At 39.2% G+C, this 19,549-nt stretch overlaps 4 protein-coding genes and 1 non-coding gene across 6 annotated transcripts; 2 read left to right on the plus strand and 3 right to left on the minus strand.

The window, feature by feature from the left end:
- The first annotated feature begins 753 nt into the window (after positions 1 to 753).
- LOC111788698 (myosin-2-like) lies at positions 754 to 10,599 on the plus strand. Its single transcript, XM_023669141.1, has 24 exons — positions 754 to 1,551; positions 1,863 to 1,964; positions 2,034 to 2,177; positions 2,257 to 2,407; positions 2,524 to 2,551; positions 2,633 to 2,798; positions 2,880 to 2,943; positions 3,061 to 3,074; positions 3,163 to 3,247; positions 3,566 to 3,669; positions 3,770 to 3,908; positions 4,323 to 4,441; positions 4,545 to 4,697; positions 4,776 to 4,865; positions 4,958 to 5,035; positions 6,132 to 6,290; positions 6,381 to 6,584; positions 6,664 to 6,869; positions 6,957 to 7,092; positions 7,208 to 7,340; positions 8,007 to 8,132; positions 8,216 to 8,310; positions 8,442 to 8,636; positions 9,794 to 10,599. Exons 1-24 carry the CDS (start codon positions 1,141 to 1,143, stop codon positions 10,241 to 10,243), a joined length of 3,552 nt encoding a protein of 1,183 aa, XP_023524909.1. The 5' UTR covers positions 754 to 1,140; the 3' UTR covers positions 10,244 to 10,599.
- A 459-nt stretch (positions 10,600 to 11,058) lies between these two features.
- TRNAF-GAA lies at positions 11,059 to 11,131 on the minus strand. Its single transcript has one exon. It is a non-coding gene; the product is annotated as a tRNA-Phe (tRNA).
- A 434-nt stretch (positions 11,132 to 11,565) lies between these two features.
- Positions 11,566 to 12,063, minus strand: LOC111789211 (dynein light chain 2, cytoplasmic-like). The gene is made up of 2 exons (XM_023669908.1): positions 11,894 to 12,063; positions 11,566 to 11,815 (listed from the first exon to the last, which is right to left on the minus strand). Exons 1-2 carry the CDS (start codon positions 12,029 to 12,031, stop codon positions 11,609 to 11,611), a joined length of 345 nt encoding a protein of 114 aa, XP_023525676.1. The 5' UTR covers positions 12,032 to 12,063; the 3' UTR covers positions 11,566 to 11,608.
- Positions 12,064 to 12,928: 865 nt separating this feature from the next.
- On the plus strand, positions 12,929 to 14,384 carry LOC111789093. The gene is made up of 2 exons (XM_023669738.1): positions 12,929 to 13,601; positions 13,734 to 14,384. Exons 1-2 carry the CDS (start codon positions 12,960 to 12,962, stop codon positions 14,091 to 14,093), a joined length of 1,002 nt encoding a protein of 333 aa, XP_023525506.1. The 5' UTR covers positions 12,929 to 12,959; the 3' UTR covers positions 14,094 to 14,384.
- A 650-nt stretch (positions 14,385 to 15,034) lies between these two features.
- LOC111787572 (vesicle-associated protein 4-1-like) lies at positions 15,035 to 18,106 on the minus strand. Of its 2 annotated transcripts, XR_002814007.1 has the most exons (8): positions 17,656 to 18,106; positions 17,206 to 17,276; positions 16,572 to 16,653; positions 16,347 to 16,465; positions 15,850 to 15,927; positions 15,630 to 15,749; positions 15,440 to 15,535; positions 15,035 to 15,313 (listed from the first exon to the last, which is right to left on the minus strand). XR_002814007.1 is itself a non-coding variant. In XM_023667586.1 (7 exons), the coding sequence occupies exons 1-7, from the start codon at positions 17,909 to 17,911 to the stop codon at positions 15,491 to 15,493; spliced, it is 771 nt and encodes a 256-aa protein (XP_023523354.1). In that variant the 5' UTR covers positions 17,912 to 18,106; the 3' UTR covers positions 15,035 to 15,490. The 2 variants fall into 2 exon arrangements, 1 of the variants encoding a protein (XP_023523354.1); XM_023667586.1 differs by having other exon boundaries at positions 15,035 to 15,535.
- Positions 18,107 to 19,549: the final 1,443 nt, after the last annotated feature.

A 19,549-nucleotide genomic window follows, 5' to 3' on the forward strand; every position in this document is an offset into this window, starting at 1 on the left:
TTTATTAAAAATTAGAATAAAAAAGGAAAAAAAAATTGAACAAGCATAAGCTAGTTTAGATAGCATCCTAGCTGTACAATTAATCAATTAATAACTTCATTATCTGTCATCATAACCGTCGATTTATACTAATAATAACATTTTTATTTATTTATTTATTTTTTAATATTTCAACGATGACCTGTGGAAGATTTGACTCACACTAACAAAATCAATTTATTAATCCACCACTGAGAATTAAGAATTTCCCACTATTTCAATTTAATTTAAATTATAAATTTTGTATTTTTTTTTAAATATTTATAACCTATGAAAAAACATCGACAATAATAATTTATATTATTTTAACCGTTTAAACTGTAATTAGATCGAGTAATCTAATCATATTAATATTAAAAAAAAAGGATTTTATTGTAATTGGATCGCTAAAATAAAATTTGAAGTTATTATTATTATTATTAATTAAATTTTTTAAGCTGGAAAGAAACTAAAAGTTGATGTTTACCAAAACATTATCCTAAAAAAGGAAATAAATAAAAGAAAAGATGGAAATGAATTTAATTATTATTTAAAAAATGAATAAAATAAAATATTTTGTTCGGAATCCCAAATGGGGGAACCAGGCGGTTGCTGCAAGGAAATGTTTGGGAGTCTACAGCTCCACCTGCCCGAAACAAATTTTGAAATTTCTTTTCAAAACAAAAAGCTTCAAGCAACAACAACAACAAAAACCAAGACATTCATCAACTTCTCTCTCTTACACCTCTCTCTCTCCTCTCTCTCTCTCCTCTTCTTTCTTTTACATAATTTTTTTGGGTTTTAACGAACAGAGTGAGAGGGGAAAGGAATAGTTTCAAGAAAATTTTGCCCCCTTTTTTTTGTTGTTGTTTTCGATTGTGTTCTTCATATCTTCTGTTTCTATTTCACCACTGTTTTTGTTTAAATTCTGATTGATTCTGCATTTTGGGTATTTATAATTCTTCTCTAACACCCATCTGATTCTGGGTATATAATTCTTTTGTATACCCATCTGATTCTGGGGTTTTGGCTGGATTTTATTGGGTTAAGTGAGGTGAATTTCGGATTTCTGGGTTGAATTCTGTGGAATTTCGGGATTTGGAGTAGTGGGGTTTTGCCAAAATGATGTTATCGCCATCGCCTTCGACGATAGCTCGGAGTTCACTCGAGGAAATGCTCGATTCGCTTCGACGAAGGGATGAGGTTGATAAGCCTAAAGACGCGCCCCCTGCATTGCCGTCTCGACCCACTTCGAAGGCTCGGACTCCCCCGGTGGGACGGGCTTTACCTGTCAATTTCAGGGTTAATGTTGATGGCTCCTCTGGCTGCTCTATTAATGGCTTTAATGGAAGGGAAGATGTAATGAGAAAGGAGAATCGTTTGGGTAACTTTGCATTCAAGAGATTGAATAGAGATCAAGATGAGGAATCGCCTTACATGTTAGCTTCTGAAAATGAAAATGGAGATCGAGTGAATGGTTCGAATCTTCGTGGGTCTTATTGGGAGGACAATATCGGTTATTTTCTTCAGAAGGTATTCATTTTGTTCATAGTGTTCTTCCGGTTATATTGTGTTGATGTACCAATATTTTTCAATGTTGGATGATTCTTGTTTTTCTTTTTACTTGCTACATAGTTCATTGCATTCATCAAGTTTGTACTGGTGTTCCTACTGCTGCATATCTTGCAAATCCTTTGTTCTTGATCCAGGAGTTCAATTTTTAGGGGAAATGACTCAATTTGATTGTAATGAATAGGACTAGTGAACAGTTGCTTTACATTATTGGTGTAAATATAGCTATCTAAATCTCGTGTGTATGTTTTTTCGTCACGTCACGCTATCAGAAACTCCATGTTTGGTGTCAACTTCCAAATGGACAATGGGAGTTAGGAACCATACAGTCGAGCACTGGGGCGGAGGCATCTGTCATGCTTTCGAACAAAAAGGTAGTCCATAACATTGATGATTGGTTGGATTCTTGAAAAACTTGCTGATGATAAATGTACAATGCTTAGGTTATTAAAATTTCGACCGTAGATCTTTTACCTGCCAATCCAGATATCATCGAGGGGGTTGATGATCTTGTACAGCTTGGTTTTCTGAACGAGCCTTCGGTTCTTCACAGTCTCCATCGAAGATTTTCTCAGGATAAGATTTATGTTCGTGTGATTTAGTTTTAAAGATATTATGATTCTTCTCTGTTTATGTATTTATAGTTTCTTGGTTTCGTTGTTGCAGAGTAACGCAGGGTCGGTTTTGATAGCATTCAACCCCTTGAAAGACATTAAACAGTATGGAAAAGAATTTATTGAAGCCTACAGACAGAGAGTCATAAACAACCCTCATGTTTATGCTACAACAGATGCTGCTTATTCTGGGATGTTAAGAGGTGGATGAATTCATCTGCAATATCTTTTATTCTCCTTCGTTGATTCGAACTTTGTATTTGGTCGGTTGTAATTTATATCTAACGCCCATGAATCTGGATTGTCATTCCTGTTGCAGATGAAGTTAATCAATCCATTATCATCAGGTTAGATTTCAATCTAGCATTCCAAATTCCAGTATTCAATTATGCTTAGACTTCAATGATTTTGTTTTTGTTATATACTAGCGGCGAAAGTGGAGCGGGAAAAACGGAGACAGCAAAATCTGTGCTTGAATACTTGACTTCTCTCGGTGGTGTCAGTGGCATAGATGACAGAATTTCTCGAGCGAATGTTATACTCGAAGCATTCGGGAATGCAAAAACCTCCAGAAACAACAATGCCAGCAGATTTGTTAGATTCTTTTCCTTTGCTTTTATTACCATTCCTTTGTTTTTCCTTTTTGTCTGACCATGATAATCTGTCACTATGCAGGGGAAGTTGATTGAAATTCTTTTTAGCCGAACAGGGAAGCTATGTGGTGCTGTAATCCAGACTTGTAAGAAAACTACTGCGACCGTGATATATTATAATTTCTCTTTCAGATTACTTTTATTAACTTTCTGTTACCGTTCGTGCATATCGCATGTCGACCCACCTGCCAAATTTCAAATAGTTCTGTTGGATAAGGTAATTATTTCTGTTCTAGCAGATCTTCGAGAAAAAACATACTGTGTATTGTGTGTTGTCCTGAAGTTGTCGTGTCTCCTTTGAGCAGTCGAGAGTCATTCGCCTGGTTAATGGCGAAAGATCATTCCACATCTTCTATCAACTTTGTGCTGGACTACCATCTAGACTTAAAGGTATTTGTGCTCGTATTTTCTTTTCGAATCATTTATGTCGTCAATTTCAGATTTTTTACAACAAGGGGAACCATGAATTTTGTAATTCTGTTGCTCGGTTTAATTTTCGTTACCGAGCCTGCAGGATGTTCTAAATTTCCTTTTAGAATACCAGTACTCGATGCACTGCCGACTGTATCTGTATATACCAGATCGAGGAATGCACAATCACTAAATTTCCTTTACAACCATTGTTTCTATATGTTGTTATTGAAATTATTGTGGTACCCTCATGATTAAGTAGAAGTTAATACTATTTCTTCGTTTTTACGTCTCCAGAGAAATTTAATATCAGAGCGGCCAGTGAGTACAGTTACCTCAATCACAGTGAATGCCTGGTGATTGGTGGTGTCGATGATGCACGGAAATTTAACATTCTTGTGGTAAAGAACTATATAATACTTCGATCCGAGTGCAACCAACCAACTTCTTTTAGTTATTCTATCTTGAATGTCTTATATCTTCTTCCTCTCTTGCCTACAGGAAGCCTTAGACACACTTCAATTCACAAAGGAAGATCAAGAGCATGCATTTGGTTTGCTTGCTGCAGTTTTGTGGATAGGGAACATTACGTTTCAAATAATTGATAGCGAAAATCATGTAGAGGTCATAGCTAATGAAGGTAATACGCGCACCAAGATTCGTACCACCTGGTTTACGATGTTTGAGTCAACTCATGCATGTCTCAACTATTCTCACGTGACAATTGTTTCACTTTACAAAATGGTGAGATATTTAATATCTTAAGTAGGCGATGTCCGTAGTTTGAAGAGTAACCTTTCTCTAGACCCTCATGGCGGTCATGGCATCGTCCTCGTAGTTCTAGACCTCTCATTCTCATTCTCATTCCATTCTGATAAGTAATTTATGTCAGTGGTTGTATAGAATAAATGTAGGTTGGATGTTTCGATGCACGTGTTACTTTTTTGTGTGTATCTGCAGATGAATTTTACCTCTCGAAGAGGTAGCCCGACAAAAACCCGCTCCATTTACTATAGGCTTTTTATAACATTTTTTCATGAACTTTTTTATACAGCGGTTGCAAATGCTGCCAAGCTGATGGGCTGCAGTTTTAATGAGCTTAAGTTAGTTTTATCAACCCACAAAGAGCAATCTGGCAAGGATAGCATTGCTAAAAAATCGACATTACAACAGGTTGCTTTCTACTCATCTGTGAAGTCGGTATACATCAATTCTTAGCTGTCTAAGAAAGCGTTCTTTTACTGTAACACGATGTCCATGTGTCGTATAAATACAGGCTACTGATGCAAGAGATGCATTAGCAAAATTTATCTATGCAAGCTTGTTTGACTGGCTTGTAGAACAGATCAATAAGTCGCTTCAACCAGGAAGGGAGTATTCTGGAAGATCCATTAATGTCCTTGACATCTATGGGTTCGAGTCATTTAAGGCATGTTATTCTATCCATCTATGAGTGATTTTTATGCAATGACATCTTATGGTGATTATCTTGCTGCCCCGAATTCAGAAGAACGGCTTCGAACAATTTTGTATCAATTATGCAAATGAGAGACTGCAGCAGCATTTTATTCGGCATCTTTTCAAACTTCAGCAGGAGGTGAGAAGTTTGAAATTTCCTGTACTTCAAATGCTGATGTTTTATGGCTTTTGTAAGTAGGAACGTTGAAGTTGCTCGGTTTATTTTTGTAGGACTATGAATTTAACGGGGTCGACGGTATGAAAGTCAACTTTGAAGACAATCAAGAGTGTTTGAACCTTATTGAGAAGGTAGTCCGAATTTCTTAACCATGAATTAACTTGTGATAGTTTGTGGAAACCTATAAAGGTGTGGAAACCTCTCCCTAGCAGACGCGTTTTAAAAACCTTGAGGGGAAGCCCAAAAGGGAAAGCACAAAGAGGACAATATCTACTAGTGGTGGGCTTGGGCTGTTACAAATGGTATCATGTGCCAGCGAGGAGGTTGAGCCCGAAGGAGGGTGGACACGAGGTGGTGTGCCAGCAAGGACGTTGGGCCCCAAAGGAGGGTGGATTGGGGGGTCCCACATCAATTGGAGAAGGGAACGAGTGTCAACGAGAACGCTNCCATTTCGGTTGGAGAAAGGAATGAAGCATTGCTTATAAGGATGTGGAAACTTCTTCCTAATAGACGCGTTTTAGAACCTTGAGGGCAAGTCTAGAAGGGAGAACCCAAAGAGGACAATATATGCTAACGGTAGACTTGGATTGTTGCAAATGGTATCAAAGCCAGACACCGAGCTGTGTGCTAGTGAGGACGCTAGACTCTCAAGGGGGTGGATTGTGAGATCTTACATCGGTTGGGGAGGAGAACGAAACATTCTTTATAAGGGTGTGGAAACCTCTCCCTAGTAGACGCATTTTAAAAACCTTGAGGGGAAGCTCGAAAGGGAAAGCCCAAAGAGGACAATATCTACTAGCGGTGGGCTTGGGCTGTTGCAAATGGTATCTTGTGCCAGCGAGGAGGTTGAGCCCCGAAGGAGGGTGGACACGAGGTGATGTGCCAGCAAGGACGTTGGGCCCCAAAAGAGGGTGGACTGGGGGGGTCCCACATCAATTGGAGAAGGGAACGAGTGCTAGCGAGGACGCTCAGCCCTGAAGGGGGGTGGATTGTGAGAGCTACATCGGTTGGGGAGAAGAACGAAGCATTCTTTATAAGGGTGTGGAAACCTCTCCCTAGCACACGCGTTTTAAAAATCTTGAGCGGAAGCACAAAGAGGACAATATCTGCTAGCGGTGGGCTTGACCGGTTACATTTAGACTTATTTCTATTTCGTTTTAGTGCACATATCATTTCCATTTCCTGAGATAGTGTGATTACTTTATTTTATCTGATGGAATTGTGCAGAAGCCTCTAGGAGTTCTCGCCTTGATGGACGAAGAGTTAAGTTTTCCGAAGGCTACAGACCTGACATTTGCTAATAAACTTAAGCAGCACTTTAAATCTCATCCCCGCTTTAAAGGGGAAAGAGGTAGGGCTTTCGGCGTTCGACATTACGTTGGAGAGGTTAGTTATTCCAATCTCCCATCCTTTTTCTTAGCAAAAAAGTTAATTATTATGAACAGATTTTATCAGCATCTTGGTTCTCTACTGTAGGTTGTATATGATACAAATGGGTTTTTGGAGAAGAATAGAGATCTCCTGCCTTCAGATTCCATCCAATTCTTTTCATCATGTACTTCCAAGCTACTGAAAATATTTGCCTCCAAAATGGTTAACCATTCCTACAAACCAGCAGGTTCGATAAGCTCTACAAAGGGCGTAGAATCCCCTGAGCCAGGTGTTGGTACCAAGTACAAGGTAAAATAGTTGCGAGCGTATCGGTTTTTCTTTATTTGACATTTTCATGGCAACTTATGCATCTCTTCTGTTTGAATAGGCTCTACTATTTGAGCTATTTCATAAATTGGAGTGCACGAGCCATCACTTCATTTGTTGCATGAGACCGAACCGAAGTCAAGTTTGTGGCTTATTTGAGGAGGACCTTGTCCTACAACAACTTAGGTACTGTGGCATTTTGGAGGTTATTAGGATTTCAAGGTCTGGATATCCTATCAGGATAACGCATAAAGAATTTGCTGGAAGGTAGGAGGAAATTTCTTGCACTAGCTTCATTAAATTTTATGCTATAACTAGACTGTTCTTGAATTTCATGTCTGAATATGATGTAAGGTATGAATTCTTCCTTGAAGAAGCGGGTGTAGCTCGAGATCCGTTGAGTATATCAATTGCTGTTCTGCAGCATTTTGATGTCCACCCCGAGATGTACCATGTTGGTTATACGAAACTATTATTCCGAACTGGGCAGGTGAGTCCTGTCTTTCGTTTTTCCTGTTAAGATGAGAAATGATATTTCATTGGAGAATTGAAATTTACTTTCGATTCGAGTTTGTATCGTGGTGATGGGTTTTTGTGGTTCTCAGATTCGGGCCGCCTTGGAGGAAAGGAGGACGCAAGCTATGCAAAGCATCCTTGGGGTTCAAAAACACTTCCGTGGTAGCCATTCTCGTGGCCACTTCCATGAACTTAAGCATGCCGCCACGATCTTACAATCATGTATATTGTCGATCTTTATAGTTCGATTGCTGGTAGCTTAATACGTTGTTATATATCGGTCCTTAAGTTTCATCTTTTCAAAAAGTTTGTCCAAGATCCCACATTGGTTGGGGAGGAGAACGAAGCATTCTTTATTAGGGTGTCGAAACCTCTCCCTAGCTCACGAGTTTTTAAAACCTTGAGAGGAAGCTCGAAAGGGAAAACCCAAAGAGGACAATATCTGTTAGTTGTGGGCTTGGGTCATTACAAATGGTATCAAAGTCAGACACGGGGCGATGTGTCAACGAGGAGGCTGAGCCCCGAAGGGTGTGGACACGAGGCGGTGTGCTGGCAAGGACGCTGGGGCCCGAAGGGGGTGAATTGGGGAGGTCCCACATCGATTGGAGAAAGAAATGAGTGTAAGTGAGAATGTTGGGCTCTGAAGGGAGGTGGATTGTGAGATTCCACATCAATTGGGGAGGAGAACGAAACATTCTTTATAAGGGTGTGGAATCCCTAGCAGACAGGTTTTAAAAACCTTGAGGAAAGCTAAAGAGGACAATATCTGCTAGCGGTGGGCTTGGGCTATTATACGTTCACCAATTCCTACTCTGTAAACATGGTTGCACGCTTCAAATTAAGAGGATAGTCCGCAATAAACGCTGATCAATCAATTTATCTATGCAGTTATTCGCGGCGAAAGTTCTAGAAGGAGAAGTACTGGTAAGGTGAAGAGGTTCTCATTCACTGTGTGCGCTTTCAATGTTCCTTCAAAGGTGTATGAACAGCAGGCAATCATACGATTACAATCCGGTAATCACGAGTGTTATGTCACGCTGCAACATTTGTAATGATCGATATCATACTAATCTTATATCTTCCGCTTTACCCTGCAGTAATACGTGGTTCGTTGGTTCGAAATCATTTTATGGGCAAGAGTGATTCGAATAGGTTTGAAAACCGACCGAACAGGGGCAGGAGACTTTCAGAGGTATCCTCGTGTTATTTCTTTTACCTGTTCGACATAGTTGAGGGAAATGTGTTTACTGGGTAATCGTGCTCGTAAGTTTAGGACTATATGTATGTGCGAGTGTCCGTGACGGTCTCTTATTTCTCGAGCAGGATCACGCGTTGCCTGCAACACTGACCGACCTTCAAAAGAGGGTCGTTGAAGCGGAAGCAACCATAGGGAAAAAGGAAGAGGAAAATGTTGCATTGCGGGACCAAGTAAAGCAATTTGAGGCTAGGCGGTTAGAATATGAAGCCAAGATGAAGTCCATGGAGGATATGTGGCAAAAGCAGATGGCATCTTTGCAAGTAAGTTCACACCACCTAATTTTTTATGCGAAAAGTTGGTACGTGAGATCTCATATCGGATGGAGAGGGGAACGAAACATTTATTATAAGGGTGTGAAAATCTCTCCATAATAGACGTGTTTTAAAACCGTGTAGTTGATGGTGATACGTAACAGGCTAAAGCGGACAATATCTGCTAGCGGTGTGCTTGGGCTGATGTGAATGGTATCAGATCCAAACACCAGGTGGAGTGCCAACGAGGACGCTGGACCCCATGGGGGTGGATTGTGAGATCCCACATCGGTTAGAGAGGGGAACGAAACATTCCTTATAAGGGTGTGGAAACCTCTCCCTAACATACGCATTTTAAAACCGTGTAGTTGACGACGATACGTAATGGGCTAAAGTGGATAATATCTGCTAGTGGTGTGCTTGGGCTGTTACGAATGGTATCGGAGCCAAACATCGAGAAGTGTACCAGCGAGGATGCTGGGTTCCTAAAGGGGTGGATTGTGAGATCCCACATCGGTTGGAGAGGGGAACGAAACATTCCTTATAAGGGTGTGGAAACCTCTTCTTAACAGGCGCGTTTTAAAATCGTGTAGTTGACAGTGATACTTAACAACTAAAGCGGACAATACTACTAGCAGTGTGCTTGGGCTGTTACAAATGGTATCAGAGTCAGACACCAGGCGGTGTGCCAGCGAGGACGCTGAGCCCTTAAGAGGGGTGGATTGTGAGATCTCACGTCAGTTGGAGAGAGGAACAAAACATTCCTTATAAGGATGTGGAAACATCTCTCTAACATACGTGTTTTAAAACCATGTAGTTGACGGTGGTACGTAACGGGCTAAAGTGGACAATATTGCTAGCGGTGTGCTTGGACTGTTACAAATGACATCAGAGCTAGACACCGGGCGGTGTGCCAGCGAGGACGCTGGGCTCCCAAGGGGGGTGGATTGTGAGATCCCACATCGGAATATTTCTTATAAGGGTATGGAAACCTCTCTCTCTAACAGACGCGCTTTAAAACTGTGAAGTTGACAGTGATATATAACGGGCTAAAACGGACAATATCTGTTAGCAATATGCTTGGGCTGTTAGTCATGAAACCCTTCTTGAAGCTAGAACACTTTTTGATTCTTTTGAACTAAGCTAAGCTGTTATACATAATGCAGACGAGTCTTGCTGCTGCTAAAAAGAGTCTTGCTACTGAAAATATGGCCGGAAAGGTTGGTGCAGGTACCTCACCACCTCACTATTACGATTCTGAAGATACGACGTCCATGGAATCTCGAACTCCCCGTGAAGCTGGAGCAGGCCGAGAAATGAATGGTACATCATTTTCTGTGAACAATCTCGTAAAGGAGTTCGAACAGCAAAAGAATGCATTCGATGATGATGCCAAAGGTTTGGCCGAAACAAAATCAGGTCAGGGACAGCCAGGAGGGGCTAACACGAATCCGGACGAAGAATACCGTAAAATTAAAGTCCGGTTCGAAGCATGGAAAAAGGAGTACAAGGCAAAACTACGTGAAAATAAACCTAAGGTTCATAAACATGGTCCTTTCGAGGCTGATATAATTCGTCGAAAATGGTGGGGGAAGTTGCGGTTAAGATCGTCATAGATGGATTATTGAGTTGTATATGAAGGGACTGGAGAGGTCTTGAAAGGGTGGGAGAGAACGTTGATCGGACAACGACCCGATAAATGGAGAAACGTTTAACGTGTTGGGAGGACGGAGGGGGAGGGGGAGTGTTCAGAAGATTGTGTATAAGAGTCATTTGGTGATGCATGGTCTCCGGTGCATGGTAGTTTAGTTTGGTGTATAGTTTGTACTGTCATTTATATTTAGTTTGATGGTATAGATGTTGTTCATAGTTTATATTAAAGGAATGGAAGAAAGCGTTTGTACCTCTGAATACACCGAATCAGCTCTCTATTATTTAATGTCATATCTTCTGTTCACATGGCCAGTTCAAATCTACTGTTAGCAGATATTGTTCTCTTTCGGGCTTTCCTTTAAAAAATTTAAAACGTGTCTCCTAGGAGAGGTTTCTCCACCCTTATAAACAATCTCACCGTTCACCTCCCTTTGGAGACTAATGTCTTTGTTAACACTCGTTCTTTTCTCCAATCGATATTAATTAACACTCGTTTTGGAACATTTTTTGTGACCATACATGTACTAAATATTAAATAATACATGTACGCTTTGATCGAGAAATGGGGTTGGCCCGAGAAAAGTGTTGGAAGCTAGCAGAGGCCGCCATTGATGTCACTGCCCAAAGATTTCAGTTGCAGGCTGCAGTTGAGAAGTTGAAGGCAGGGGATGATGATGGTGTTATTATAAACTAAATTTTTTAGTTATCAGGAATAATGGAAAGGTATTGCAAACGCTGGCGTTTTAAGTGGGTTAGAAAAAAAAAACATAAAAAGAAGTGCGGTGAGCGTGGATCGAACACGCGACCTTCAGATCTTCAGTCTGACGCTCTCCCAACTGAGCTATCCCCGCAATTGCGTTAAGTGAGTAATTAAAATTAATAAGAATAAGATATTTGCCTCATTAGCAAAATTCTGACACCTAATACACCTCGTCCAAAATACATGAATTTACTTTATTTATATTTTGAAAAACAAAACAAAATTTTGATTTTGCTGCTTTTTGTTCATCCACAAATTAGATACCACTTAATCATTTAAAATAATATAACAAAATTAAAATCTTAATATCTTTTAGTTAATATCTCATAAGCTTGAACACAAATGATATCACACCAAAGAAGTGGATTGTAAAATTGATGTCGAGAGACAGCGATATGTAACGAGTCAAACCAGATATCTGCTAGCGATGGGCTTAGCCTATTATAAATGGTACCAGAGCTAGACACTGAATTGTGTGCCAGCGAATACGCGCCCAAAAAGATGGATGGTGAGATCTCACATCGATTAGAGAGAACAAAACGTTTCTTATATAAGTGTGTTTGTTGAACTACAATGAGTTGCCTTTGAGGGTTTGTGAAGCAGGGAAGTGAGTTGGGTGAGGGTGTTGTTGAGGGGCATCAGAGCCCCTAAACAGCAAAATTGCAAGGCTTCCAACACAAAAGTATATGAAACACCCAAAACAATGGGTCACAAATGACCCAAAATCTGTTCCCACAATGCACTGCCAACCTCCCCCATGTGTCCTGTCAAATTCCTGCCCAAACAACCTTAATTCATTAATTAATTCACTCCCTTTCCCAAATATCAACACCAAAATTTAACCAATTTTTACCTTCTTTATGAACCGAGCAATGTCAGTCGCTTCCGTCACATCAAACCTGTCCAGTGCCTTAGCCGCCAGCTCCAACGCGTCCTGCTGCATCGCCTGCAGCATGTCCGTCTCGCCCACGATTGCTTTGCCTTCCAACATGCCTCCCACACGGCGGCTGTTGCTGGTGGCTGTGGGCGGAGGAGGAATGAACCAAATATTCTATTATATACAGCTTTTAGGATAAACTTTGGCTGGTGCTAACTCTTGGGTCACCCACAGCCAGATCCTCTCTATGTGGTCACCAACCAATCTTCCCGGAATCATGCTAATTCTTCAATTCCGATACCCGATAAAAAGGGTCGTCGAGTTAAATCATCACTAAATCCAAAAGTTCGATTAAATGAATCAAGACAAATTTCTAAGTTCTCGACACTTTTTCATTTTGATTTGCACTTGGAAAAATTTGTACGTATAGATTATTAGCCATTAAATTATGCTTATATATACATACGTACGTACCCACATGCATATGTATATATATTTTGATGATTTGTACATCTCTATTAGTACGAGACATTTTCAAAAAACCAAAAGTAAAGTTTATGCTCAAATTAAACAATATCATACTATATATAACACATACATATATATATATAACACATACATATATATATATACATATTAGTTTTTTCTTTGATGTGGATGCTAATGGACAAGGTGGCATAATGTGGCTTTAGGTGTGAAAATTACCGGGAATTTCTCGTCCATGTATAACTCCGACACACGTGGAATGGGCATGTGGTCCTTCAATAAGATTCTGACACGTGGTGTTTGTCGGATTTGAACAAAAATATAAAATTAAATTTATATTGAAATAATCCAATGTGAATGTATTATGAAGTTTAATTACTTGATTTAAGATAATTAAACAAGATTAGCGATTTGATTTTTTGTTTTGAATTTTAGTGAACAGTGTTAATAGCAATTAATCATTTTATTGGTAATTTAATATGAAAACAAGTTTCCTATAAATAATAAAAAATTCATACCGACGTGGAAGTTTGACCGAATCAAATAATGACACGACATGTCCAGCTGTCACCGACCGGAGAAACGAATTCCTGGTTTGCTGGAGAGTCGCAACAGATTGTTCGCCGCCATTGTCTCTGCACCATTCAAATGTTCAATATTACACCATTGCCATTCCGCTCCAAACCCATCATCAACCCACGCAACCACCGCTTTCCGCCAAAAACCACCGCCCACCATGGTCCGCTGTCTGTTCACATGCTTAGGCAAGGGCAGCGACAACGGCGGCGCCCCAATCCCCAACGACAAAGCCAGCAGCGCCACGGCGGATGTAACGGCGGAGGAGAATCGCCGGGGTGGAGCCGTACTAGTGGAGCTATTCTCGTCGCAGGGGTGTGCGACATCGCCGGAGGCAGAGGTGCTGTTGTCGAGACTGGGGAGAGGAGATTTTGAATTGGAGGTGCCGGTGGTGGTTCTGGCTTACCATGTGGACTATTGGGACTACAATGGGTGGAAGGACCCCTTCGGTCATAGCCAGTGGACGGTCCGCCAAAAGGCCTACGTTGAGGGGTTAGGGCTCGATACAATGTTTACTCCTCAGGTCGTGGTTCAGGGCCGGGCTCAGGCGGTTGCTAACGATCAGGATAGCTTGGTGGGTATGATTAAATCCGCTCCCAAGTTTGCTGCTCCCACTTTCCAGGTTCAATTTTAACCCCAATTTCTGGGTTCTATTGCAATTTTCGGATTAAACTACGTTTCTGGGTTTGAATTTGATTTTAAGAAACAGAGCTTTTTTCCCCCAATTTTCACTCTCGCCGGAAATTTTCCACAGGCGACGTTCCTCCGGCCGACGACGGACAGCCTGGAAGTGACACTCACCGGAGCATTGAGGACGAAAGTAGACAGCGACGGCGCAGATGTTATGGTGGCGCTGTACGAGAGCGGCCTGGTCACGGATATCTCCGGCGGCGACAACAAAGGGCGAGTTCTGGCCAATGATTTTGTGGTGAGAAAGCTTGAAAAGCTCTGCTCCGTTAAAAGCGCCTCCGCTAAAAAAACCGTCTCCGGCACCGTCGCTTTTTGTCTGTGGGAGGGCTTTAACGGCACGAAATGCGGCGTCGCCGTCTTCGTTCAGAACAATTTGCATCATATTTTCGGTTGTCAGAGTTTTCAATTGCCGGAAGATATATGAAATTTGGGCGGAATTTGAGTGGTTATCGACTTCCTTGGGGCTCATCAATGGCGGCCGATCGCTTGTGGCGGCCGTTTTATGTATAGGATATGTAAGTCCGTTAACTACTTGGTAGAGTTATTGTTTAAATTTTTTTTCTTCATTTGTTTAAATAGTTGTTTTGTGATTTTTTATAACTATTATTTTCTTAAAAATGGTCTATTTTAAACTGAGAGATTTAATTTGTATTCATGTTATACAATTTGATTTCCCGGGTTTAATTGTTGAAAAATATCGTGTATTCATTTACTCAATATTTTATTGAGTATCCATTCACTCGAAACTTATCTATTTTGCTCCATTTGGGCTTTTAATGTCGTTATATATGGATTAGCATAAGATAGAGTCTAATGGTGAGATTTCCATTAATTGATATATAATAAAATCATCTCCCTAACAATTAGTGTCGGTCATAGTGATCTTCCTAATAGATAGTGTCTCCTAATAGATAGTGTCAGTAGACAATGTCTGATCGTGATCTCTCTAACGGATAGTGTCTGTAATACTGATTTCCCTAACAGATAGTGTCGGTAGACAATGTCTGACAGTTAATAGAAGTGTCCGTAGATAATGTCTGATAGTGATCTCCCTAACGGATAGTGTCTGTAGACAATATCTTATAGTTATCTCCCTAACAGATAGTGATCTCCCTAACAGATAGTGTCGGTAGACAATGTCTGATACCTAACAAATAGTGTCTGTAAACGACAATATCTTACCGTGATCTCCCTAACAGATAGTGTCGGTAGACAATGTCTGATAGTTATCTCCCTAACAGATAGTGTTTGTAGACGATAATATCTGACAGTGATCTTCTAACGGATAGTGTCTGCAGACGACAATATCTGATAGATCTGATAGGAATGAGTTTTATCGAATGGAGAGAAATTTTGGCAAACAGATAAAAAAATGAAATAGTTGCCGCATAGTAAGCCATACAAACATTGTATAACCTGGCCTGCTTCTTGATTAAATAAGAGAAGCATCACCCAGATTTAACCTCAAAGTATGTAATTTCTGCAAAAACATCTTTCACCACATTAATTAGTTCTACACCTTATCCATCCAAAACTTCGAAATCTTATGATCATAAGCTCAGGTACATTTATTTTCACAACCAGAATTCATCATCTACGATGAGCGGCATAGCATTCGACTCTCGATCGAGTTCTTCAACTTTCCTGCAGCTCATTTCATAAGTAACAACACTGACGTCAACGTCGATGTCGTATTATTTTTCCGCTCGATGAACATTCCAACTAACTCCTTTCATCTTACAGATATCCAGGGATTGAAGATGGTAATACCTGTACAGATTTACCACTGGAAAAGTGTGTAATGCAACAGTAAATCTAACTTTACACAACTTGTTGACGAGCAAGGTATTTCTCCCTTCTTTCTTTCTGAACAATCAATCCAAAAATGAAAATCAGAGGATTATAAGATTAATTAATATATGAACATAAGATGAACTCAACATTATTGAGAACATCATACCCATTCATCTATCACAAGGCCTTCCCCTACAACCTGGGGACCTGTTTCTGCTGGAGGTTTCTTGCGTGCTTCAAGTGCAGCCTCCGCTTCGGCCAATTGACGTTTTAGTTTTTCAAGAGCCTAAAACATCAAAATGGCATTAAATTGGACTTCAGACAAGAACAAGAACACAAACAAGAACACAATCAAGAACAAGCCTGTGTTTTATTGATTTACTTACAGCACTAGGTCGCTCTGGATCTACAAATACGACCCGCAAAATTTGCTCAACTGTTACTTGGTCCTTCTGTTCATCAAACTGAAAATTTTGCACAACATAAGTACATGCCAACAAAAAAGTACTATCGATCGTTCGGTGATCGAACACAAATATGCATCGAGTTCTTGAGGTGAGGTCATTAAGCGATTGCGCCCAACTCCAAATAATGAAAAAACGAACCCATTAACTTATTTCAGTTGCTACCACAGAAGACAGTCCATTAGGAAGTAGTACACTAACTGGAGATGCTGGTTGACAAAAATTAACACTGAACTACATTGACTACATGAAGGAAGACAATGGAAACCTCAAACTGTCGGATAGAACACACAAAATGACAAAAACAGAAGGCAAGACATTGGCTATGTTACATGAGTCAGAAATGTATAAGTTTAACCAATCTCAAAACAGCAGAGAGAGAAGAGGGGAAGAAAACCCCAATTCAAACCGACACTCACCAGCTCGGGTACGTATTCGATTCCTGCTTTCACTTTAAGGCTCATGATCTTAAACTTAATTTTGCTCTTCTGGTCCATTGGCTTTTCATTATTCTCGGGCTGCTCAACAAATCTGAAGACTGTTTAAGAGATGAAACCAATGGATAATTGAGTAGATATTGATTATGTATCAAAAGTAAGAAAGCCACAAAAAAGGAAAAAGGGCTATGAAAATGGAAACATTACCAGTAGCAATAAAATTTTCTCCTGGAGCCAGAATACCACCAGGAGGCCGCATATAACAGCTCTTGGGGGCGGTAGTTTGGAACTGAAGAGAAAGATACAGAGACCATTTAGGATGATATACTCGCATTTCAAGTAATCTTGGAAATGAACAGTTCACATTCATTTGAATGACATTCATACAAGTATGCAGTTCACATTAATTTGAATGTCAATTTACTTTAGTAAACCAAAGAACAAAAATACAGGAAAAACTCCAAGAAAACCTTCAACGAATTTGATTTCCTCAGCTGAAGAACTTTACAAGAAGCTGAAAACAATTTGAATGCAAATTTTCACAGCTTGGAATGCAAAATTGAATGCAAACAATTTGAATGCAAGTACCCATATAAACATCAATTACTATAAAGGTAATTGGAAGATCAGCATAATCTAACAAGACTCATTGTTTTCAGAGTATAGAGAGGAAAAGTTCATCAGAAGAACAAAATCAGATGCATTCAAGCTTCAGTAAAGTGTTTGCCGTACCCTTGGCTTGTTTAGGGCTTAAAAAAGTAAGAAATCAATAAAGAATAATGGAAAAGAACAAAAGGTGAAAGTAGGCCTGCTATGGAAAAAAACACTAAAGTAATAATACCTTGAAAGCTACATGAGATCTGCTCGTGTTCTTCAACCTGATGGCGCTCTTTACCTGCTTCCCGGGTTCATCTACACAGCAATCATCAAACAATACAGAGATGAAGACGAGTAAGAAGAAATGGATGCAAATTCTGAACAACTATTCCGTACATTTATCTAAAACTTGCAACTCCCCTGCTTCATGTAAATTTGAAATTCAACTCGCAAATGGCAGCCGGAAAATCGATTAGAACCTCTATTTAATTAGATTCAAAATTCGAATTCATGAGCAAACGAGTATCATTTCGGGCTCGCATTATCCAGATTGAAGGTTTCGAAATGGTTCGAAACATCCGACTTCGAATTCTAATTAACCACTACAATTCAACTACAGCAAAACCTCTCCATCCAATTCAAAAACCTAAGCACCAGCAATGAACAGAGAGACGAAGAGAGAACAACAACTTACAAGGGAAGAACAAGCAATTGTTAGGATCAAGCCGAAGCCGACGGCGAGGAGGCAACAGCGACTTCGCCACAGAGGACACCGTCTTGGAAGACGATGAAGTTTTCATATTATTCGACGCAGTTAAGTTTCTATCACTAGGGCCATGGATACTATGATGAAGATTCTGAGTGGAGGACGAAGAAGACGAAGTATTCCCCGATTGCCACATCGAACACAACGTGAAGAGCTTGCGACGATCAGCAACGGACATGGTCATCAACAGTATCGCATTAAATTTTCCCGACCAAAACTGAAAATGGACGGACGAGGAGGAGGAGGAGGCGACGGTGACGGAGAGAGCGGATTCGAGAAGCGTATGTAAATACGACGGAATTTTGCTCTGGTATCCGTGCGGGGGGACACGTGTCGAAAGGAGAATGCATCTTGATAGCCCAAACGGCCGGTCGTGCAATTATTACGAATCCGTGCTTCTCTGAGTTGTAAGATTTTCTTTTTATGAGATGAGATGGAATTGTTTGGATAATATACACGCGCCTTTATGGCGCGTGTAGTCCACGTTCATTTTTTCCCATTAAATTAATTCATTTTTTTTTACAAGCGCGTCAACAAACAAGACAAAGAATAATTACCAGGAAACATTTTGATTTATTTAATAAAAAGTCTACCTTTTTTTTTTGGTAAATTGACTGTAAAATAAATTTAATGTTTTTTTTTCCTTGTAAAGTAGTTTGATTGGTTTTGAGTTGATAAATACTTTAAATTTATTTTTAATATTATCCAATTTAAGTCGTCTTTATAATTAAAGTAAATTAATTATTCAAATATGAAACAGATACCAGAAAAGGTTTATTAGACTAAAATCTAAATCGTTGTGGCATGAAATAACGAGGTCAAAATTTTTAGGTTAAATTTGTAAGTTCGAGCTTTAGCTTAAATGGATCGCACTAAATATTTGGTCCAACCGACTCAAAACTAGTACTATAAGAAGCGAGAGACATGGATAGAACCATATCACGATTTACCTATTTGGATGGATAGGGCAATTAAAATAGGTTTGGTGGAAAGTTGTTGGTTGATTTCTTACCAATTTAATTGGGTCAAGTAATGATGAAAAATAAATGCTTCAAGTTGACTTTTTGTATTTTTAATATTAAAAATCATTTTTCTATGTTCATTTTAATTATTAGAAAAACCCATTATTTTTGGGAGGGATCTAATCAACTGCTTTAATTATTTCTAAATATGGTATCCTTTAATTAATTTTTGTTGTTTTTTTAAAGGTCTGACTAATTTATTAAAAAACAATCTTGATTGTACTACTTCATAAATAATTTTTAGAACGATTTATTTAAATGTGACCATTTAAAAAAAATAAAAGGTTTGAATTTAGAACGAATTTGTAGAATTTGTAAATGACAAAAATACCCTTTTAACACGATTAGAAATGGAGATACTAAATTTATCTTAATTCAAATCAAAATATATTGAATGGTTAAGTATTTAGAAATAGAAAATATTAATAATTAGTATTCTAATCAATTGATTAAGAATTTGATACATATTCTTACATTCATAGATACAGAATTACTTGAAAACTAAATTTCACCTAAAAAGAAAATGCGTTGGAAAGAAATTTTAGCCATTAAAGATGCCCCCCATTCTTGGCCACTGGCTTCTTTAATAAATTCCCCTTTTTCACATTCATGAATTAAATTTGAACTAATTCAACAAATAACAACTATTGAAATTATATTATATAATTAAAATTTAAAAGCAATAAAAGCAAAAGGCCATCACTCAATAAATATAAAATTATTAAGAACGGGAAATAGATCTCTCTTAGAACGTCAAATGTTAAGTATGTACAACCTATGAGCCACATTTAATCAATTTC

This window comes from Cucurbita pepo, chromosome LG02, assembly GCF_002806865.2.
Source record: "Cucurbita pepo subsp. pepo cultivar mu-cu-16 chromosome LG02, ASM280686v2, whole genome shotgun sequence".
Lineage (NCBI taxonomy): Eukaryota > Viridiplantae > Streptophyta > Magnoliopsida > Cucurbitales > Cucurbitaceae > Cucurbita > Cucurbita pepo.